Raw genomic sequence first — 7,646 nt, 5'->3', positions numbered from 1 at the left:
TATAGTTATGACTGTATTTTTGGGATGTCACAGCTGGTTATAAAAATTTAAGAGATAGAACTTAATTGATTTAATTTTCAAATATTTAAATCCAATTAAAATATTTTACAAAAACTCAATTAAAACAATTAAAAATATATAGACTCACTTAAAATTCTTATCCAAATACGAATAACATTAGAGAGTTTAATCCTTATATTTATATATATAAACTTTGTCTAAAAAGTTTTCAATGTTTTGTTCTTGCACTAGAAGAGGAGTTAGTTAGGGTTCAATTTCGCGAGTCCTAAACCTTTCCCTCCCCAGATGGACAACTAACAATTTACTGCAAAACTGGAAGCATTTGATTTGATACTTGCAACCGTGATGAGACCGCTTAGCCAAACGAAGCAGTTGTTGGCGGTTACGGTTCAGAGGCATCAGTTCTGGCACGAGTCTCGAAACGTGAAGGTCTCGGTGTGGTGGGATTTCGAGAACTGCCAGGTGCCAGCGGGGGTTGACGTTTCGAATGTGGCGCCGGCGATCACGAAGGCTGTGAGAGCGAGTGGTATTAAGGGCCCTCTCCGAATCAACGCTTTCGGTGATATTCTGCAGCTGTCAAAATCCAACCGGCAAGCACTTTCTCACACCGGCATTCATTTCACCCACATTCGAGGTTTCTCTTCAATCCTATTTAACTCCAAAATTCATCTCAGGATGGTTTCATGTTGATTCACAGCTGACACTCACATTGCTTGACGCTTAAACTTTTAAAACTACTGAGTAATGTAGTTGCTTTTTTTTTTTTTATTTCTCTGAAGAAGCTAACAGAAATAACCCTTACGAATTGATTCATGTATAAGTTCATTTTATAGTGTTGATAAATTAATTTAATTTTTCTTTCTTATTTATGCCAATTTTTATAGAGAAGATGTAATGATGTGACTTTGACATGACAAATAATGTTTGTCATATGATAATGACATGAAATTAAACATTTTGTCGTTGTTGGTGATACTTTATTAGGAATTGGTTCTTTTATGAAGAAAACGAATTCTAGTTTTAGCCATGTGGAATGAAAATGATGGAATGGAAGAAAAGAAAGAAAGGAGGAGAAATAGAGTGGAAGGTTGAATTGTTTTGATTTGGTGGAAGAGAGTGGAAATATGTGAGAAATGAATGGGAAGGAGGTTTTAATTTGATGAGTTTTCCAGCTTGCAGTCCATATGGCTTCGGTAGTTTCTTGTTTTATTCATCTACACTTTTATCTTTTCAAATTATAATATCTGCAAGTATTTTTGTTGCAGGTGGAAAGAACAGTGCCGATAGATTTATTGTCATGAATCTTATGGACTGGATTTCTCAAAATCCTCCTCCTGCCCATCTCTTTCTGATATCTGGTGATGGAGACTTTGCTAGAATGTTACACCGGTTAAGAATGCATAATTACAATATATTACTTGCTAGCACAAGGAATGCTCCTGAGGTCCTCTGCAGTGCAGCAACAATAATATGGCAATGGTCTTCATTAGTAAAGGGGGAACATTTTTCTGGAAAACATTTAAACCATCCTCCTGATGGTTTGTTTGGTTCTTGGTCTGGAAATTACAATGTGATTCCTGACAAACCATTCTCAGATGTTGAGAAGTCTGCATCTTCACAAAAAGTAGACATATACAAACCTTCCTTAGATTTGCAAACTGTTCCAAAAGAAGTTATAATACATGTTTGCCATATATTTAGATCACATCCAAACGGAATCTCAATTGGAGATCTTCATAGACGGTTGAAGAAACGCAAAGTGGATTTTGGTGAAAAGTTTTATGGATATGGATCATTTACTCGCTTTCTAACATCAACAATGCATGTAAAGCTTGAGCCTTTAGGCTTGGGTAAATTTCATGTATGTCTTATCCCCTCAGAATCCCCCAAACCTTTTGAGTTCAAAGATGTGGAATCAGTATCATCTTGTATAAAGATGGATGAGAAGGGATCTGCATCAACTCCAAAGCTAAATGGTGAGGATAAAAACAAGGTTAGAGAAGAAAATTGGAGACCCTTAATTGCCTCATCCCATGAAAGGAGTATGGATGATGATTCAAAATTATCACTTTTATCGGTTGAAAACCCAGATACGTTACAGAAATTTTCAGTGCGTAATGGCAATGTTGTTGATATGACTACTGAACAACTGTCAGAGATTCAACCACAACACAGGGACAATCAACTTTCCAAAACTAAGCCAGATTCCTTAAAATTGAGTTCAAGTTCTAAAACATTATCTGGTTGTGACACTGTTGGCTCTGAGGATGCAATTTATAGAATTCAGGAAAAATACACGACTTCAAGGAATCACTCTGCTGGAAATAATCAGACAGCAAAAGAAGACATTGTTTCTGCAATATATGAATCTGCTAATGTTAGAGCAATGAACAAATCCGAGAATTCAACTAGAAAAGAGGTTGGTGAAGTTTGTCACAGCCCATATTCTACAGAAGCTGATCACTCTCTGCTTGACAAAATACCTAGTGGAAGTGATAAAACTAATAGGAGTGCTCCAACATTCTTTGTCTGGATCAGAAACTGGTGGAAATTTTGGAAGGGGAATGCAGAATCTGGTGTTTCAGCTGATTCTAACCCATCTGAACTCGTAGAGCAAACTATTCAGGTTGTGAGTGATTTTAAAGAACCCAAGTTATCAGATCTGGACCAACCTGAGTTGTTTTCTAGCGGTTCCTTTTGGGATGACATAGAAACTTTTGTTTTCACGCTCAAAGGATCATTTATTGTTTCCCAGTCGAAAAACAGGTTACGCAATAATCTTGTACAAATCTTTTAAAAAATTTCCCTTTTGCTATGGGTATAACTGCAAAAGAAAGGAAAACAGCGCAACAAATTAATTGTAAGACAAGTTCTGCTGAAAGTTGTGTGACCATTTTTATATTTTATTATATGATATCGTTATGTAGGTACCACTTTAAAGAGTTACTAACATGCTCATTTGTTTGTACCAGGGAAGATATGGCATATAAATTGCTAAAAGATGGACCTCCAGTTATAAGATCTCTCACTGAAGAAGATATTCTTCAATTGGTGGAATTGTTAATATTAAAGAAAAAGTGGTTGGAAGAAATCCCGTCCCAAATATTTTCTTTCAAAGTAATTAAACTAGTTCAAAGGAACTCATTGACGAGCCAATCTCAGGATGCAAATGGTTTGAGATCCCTCTTTCTGAACATATCGTCGCAATCCAAATTGCAAAAATCATCTGAACATAAGAGTATTCCTAAATCCGGAGTTTCTACAACTAATACTGACGGAAAATAGTATCAGTTCTTTCCCAAGACTGTCGGTTGATAGGTATGACTATCATGTTGATAGGTATGGCTATCATCGTGAATTACAGAAGCTACACATTGGCATAATGCCAGAAGTTAAAGTAGAGCCCACTTGTAGTGTGCCTCTGAAGGGAAAACTTTTAATTTCAAAAACTCAGGTAACCACTTCCTCTCATGCTCGTGCAGTTTCAAACTTAGTGAATTATGTGATTCTGCTCCCAAAGATGATAGCATCAACTCTCAATTGGAATAATTAGATCTTTTTTCTATCAATCAGTCCAACCAGATAAATCTGGAGTCAGAATTATGACGGAAAGCCAAAGTCTTCTAAGTCTTGATTATGAACCTGTAGAAGCTTAACGAAAAAGAGAAAAAAGTTTCTCAAAAGATTTTATGTTACAGATAAATACAATTCAGAACAGATCATATAAATTATTCTAACATTTTCCCTTAAAGTTAGAGCATCTAAATGCAATGTTCCCAGCTTGAAACATACGAACTGAATTTGATCTCTTCTCAGGGATTTTGTCACAATATATGCAAATTGATTATTGGAGTCAACAAATTCAGTGTAATATTAAAATGGTTTGACTATAACAATATATAATCTTTTGTTGAATTTCACAAAAATACAATATTAATATTTAATATCGGAATTTTTCTATTTGACTCAACTTTAATGGCACAAGCGTATTTAAAACCAATTGTCTTCAGCCTAGGTGGCAAAATAACTAATTCTTATTGTATTTATGGTTAGGAGTTTGCATTTCAATGATTATGGTTTATCGTCATCCAGGAAGATTAAGCCTTTTAGTCACATTTTTTAGAATATAAAAGGAAATAAACGAGAATTAGGAAGGACATAACTAATGATAGCTTAGAGAATTATAAATAAAATGAAGGATTGAGTAAACTGAATATCTTTTCAAAGAGCAATGATCCAATTGGAATATTCATTCAGGAGTCCTGATATCGAGTGATGAAGGTGAAAGATTTAAATAAGAGGACTTACAATGTATTATATCAGTCATTTATGGTCTACGTTGATGAGTGATGCAAGCAACAACGATGACTTTGGTGGGTTCGGAGTAGAAGTGAAACTTCCAAGGTTGGTTGACTTCAGGTATCAGGAGGAGGGAAGAAACAAGGGTTCAACCACTGGAATGTGAGACTATTGGAGAGAGTTCAATTTTGTGAAGAGAGATGCATCTTAAAAAAAGGTAACATTTGCAAACAAATAATACCTTTTTGTTTCAAGAGAGTAATAACGATACTTTTTTGAAGCTAGAATCTCCTAGTAAGATACAATTGATGTAGGATTGAGCAATGGTCAGGTTGAATTGGGATCCAATCTTACCAATGGAGCATAATTCGAATTCAACTTTTAACATCCAACACAACCATTTATTCAGATTTATTTTTTATTAAATCAATTAATAAAAATACTTTTATTTTAATTTGTAATAAATTAAATAAGTTAAAATAATTTAGTAATAATTTAAAGAAAAAACATTATCATACCAAAAATAAAATTGAAAATTTAAACATGTATAATGACTGAATTTGTAGAACTCACATAAGTATATAAATCATTACAAGATTTTAAATTAAAAATTTAAATAGTTTTTGAGACATTTTCCTTTGGCATCAAAATTGTAGTCTTTTAGTTATTTAATTTCATGTTGTAGTCTCATAGGTTTTGTGAGACCCAAGTCCTTTATCATCATGGATGCAAAAAAGTTTTAGCTAAGATCTATGCAATGGAGGCAAGGTTATATTGGTGACAATAATAATTAGGCATAAACAAAAGCAACAACTACCTAAAAACCAGATAAGTTTCCACAAAATCATTACCTTTTCTATTGCTTATGAGTATTAATAGTGATGAGAACTCTGAGAATATATATTGATATAGATAAATGTTGCAATACAAGAAAAGTCAAAACAACACAACACCACTAATGCCATAATCAGGTTCCTTAACCTTTCATGAGAATACGATGGAAGCATATATGTTGACCTAAATTTGAAAATCTAGAATAAGGTAAGGATGGAAGATCTTCCACACGTATCTCACCATCTACCAAAGATCTTTGAATTTCATTGAGTTTCAATAAAAAAATTTTTAGTATGTCAATTAACATAGCTTATATGTCAATTAATTGGAAGATCAATAAATTTCATATAAGCTATGTTAGTATGCAAGAAGGTGTTCTTGTTGTGTTGTGTGTTTCTTGTGTGAACCAAGAAGATTGTGTTTTGTAGTTGTTTTTTAAGAAATTTTCATGTAAGGATGTTGTAATTTCTTGATAGTATGGAAAATCAAGCTCTAAGTTGTTATGACTAACTAGATGCTCCTTATAAGTAAACCAATATAAAAATTTCTTGGTGCATTGATTGAATTGTTTTTGCTAATTTTTTTTTTTATAACTCATCTTATAAAGAAAATTCATAACTTGAATCTTTGAAAGAAGACTTCTTGTAATCAAGTTCCTAGTTCATAAATCTGATTAATTACTAACATCTTGATTGATCTTTAATAATAAATCCCTTGTATCTATCAAAGACTAATTGTGTAAAAATCATTTAGATTTTGCTAGCATTTCATAGATTTTTTATTCATTTTAATAAGTTAAAATGTATGATTCAGCAATAATAAGTACCTTGGTCAATCTAAATTCATCGAAATTTTTCATAATCTTTAACTGAACACTGGTTTTCACAAGTCAGATTCAACACCTCCCCTCTCCCTTTCTTGGCCTTGAACTCTTTTAGTCTACAATTGCTATCAGTGCATGTTCTTAAAAATTACTCAAGTTTAATATCTTGAATTTTTTTTTTCGAACATCATGGTCGAAAATAAATTCCATTTTACAACATGTGCTTTTATAATGTCCAATGGAGATGTATCTCCTTCCTTCCAAGGAAAAAAGACGCTCCTAGGGCCTAATGCTAGCCCAAATGTGGCGCTAAAGTGTTCCAAGATCCAAAACTAGCCCAATTAGCAACATCATGACAGTTTTGACCTTTGCTGACAGTTTAACTCATAGCTTCCTCCACAAAGGACTTTCATTTAACTATAAGCACGTATTTTCTGAACCTTTAAGTTGGATGTAGTAAAATCTTCAAAATTGCATACGTTTACTAATCTCCCTAATTGGGTAGGTCCTTGGCCTAACATACAAAACCTAAAGAAAGACATATGTACATATTTACAAGGCTTAAGAGAAGGGAAAAACAAGCTTGAACACCATCTCCACGAGAGTAGAGTCCTCATTCTTCTTTTATCTTCCTAATCATAGATCAAGTTATAGCTCCTTGGATGGATCTCATCAAGCTCCCTGAATGGTTTCCATCACTAACTCTTTCTTTTTTTGAGAAAAAGTTTTACAAGTCTTTTGTACTTAATTTTCTAAAACACCTTCTTTGTGTTTGTAACACTAGTGCAGAAAGGGCTTTAGACGTCCGTTCTTTTGGCTTTTTGACATCCAACCTACCCCCGACGTCTTTGTGGGTGACGTTACTCAGACGTCGGGGGGTCCACAACAGACGTCTATGTAGACGTCCGATGTGTCAGCCCCGACGTCTACGTAGACGTCCAATGTGTACTCTCGGACGTCCACATAGACGTCCGATGTGCACCCCTCGGACGTCCACATAGACGTCCGATGCCTCCTCCCCCCGACGTCTCCACAGACGTCCGAGGTGTATCCCCACGACGGCCATATGTCTGAATGGTTTTGTGCTAGGGATTGGGGTTGGACGTTAGTTTGTGCACTGCCAAACGAACAAAACCATATAATTTTACATGCTTTGGGAATGATGACCATCAGCTGCCAGTGCAACCTATCACAAAGGACAAATAGTTATTTAACTAATTAAGGAAACTATAGTAATGGACTTTTACATATAACAACACCTACCCATCAATGTATGGCACAAGGTATACGTCTCTTTTTGAATCATCCATCCATGTTTGCAAATAATGTTGTCTGTTTTCAAGTGTGTTACCAGACGGTTGAATGGTCTGAGGTTCAACAAATCCGTACATGGAAGACCGACCTTGGTCTACAACGATTGTGTCCATGTACCTAAAACAACAAAGTTAAGTTGTTAAAAACTATAAGAATCTAAATAAAAGTAATATGAAAGACAAAATTTACTATCTTACATGCACCACAGTTGAATGATGGAAATATTCAACATCATGTCTCCCCCAATCACCTCCAATGCATCAGACAATGTGATATATACTGGTACATGTGGGGGAAGACCAAATACTCTCAAATCCCAGTATAGTTCTAATGGTGCTTTCTTCAACCTGGATAA

At 34.6% G+C, this 7,646-nt stretch overlaps 1 protein-coding gene across 2 annotated transcripts; it reads left to right on the top strand.

Annotated features, from left to right (window-relative positions):
* Nucleotides 1-251: 251 nt before the first annotated feature.
* On the top strand, nt 252-4,712 carry LOC108330703 (uncharacterized). 2 transcript variants are annotated; one of them, XR_008248629.1, is made up of 4 exons: nt 252-655; nt 1,287-2,787; nt 2,994-3,475; nt 4,279-4,712. XR_008248629.1 is itself a non-coding variant. In XM_017565212.2 (3 exons), exons 1-3 carry the CDS (start codon nt 367-369, stop codon nt 3,304-3,306), a joined length of 2,103 nt encoding a protein of 700 aa, XP_017420701.1. In that variant the 5' UTR covers nt 252-366; the 3' UTR covers nt 3,307-3,590. The 2 variants fall into 2 exon arrangements, 1 of the variants encoding a protein (XP_017420701.1); XM_017565212.2 differs by lacking the exon at nt 4,279-4,712 and having other exon boundaries at nt 2,994-3,590.
* Nucleotides 4,713-7,646: the final 2,934 nt, after the last annotated feature.

Source organism: Vigna angularis, chromosome 4 (assembly GCF_016808095.1).
Source record: "Vigna angularis cultivar LongXiaoDou No.4 chromosome 4, ASM1680809v1, whole genome shotgun sequence".
In the NCBI taxonomy this organism is placed as follows: domain Eukaryota; kingdom Viridiplantae; phylum Streptophyta; class Magnoliopsida; order Fabales; family Fabaceae; genus Vigna; species Vigna angularis.
The sequence above is the reverse complement of the archived record's forward strand: the minus strand, read 5'-3'. Positions and strand labels throughout refer to the sequence as shown.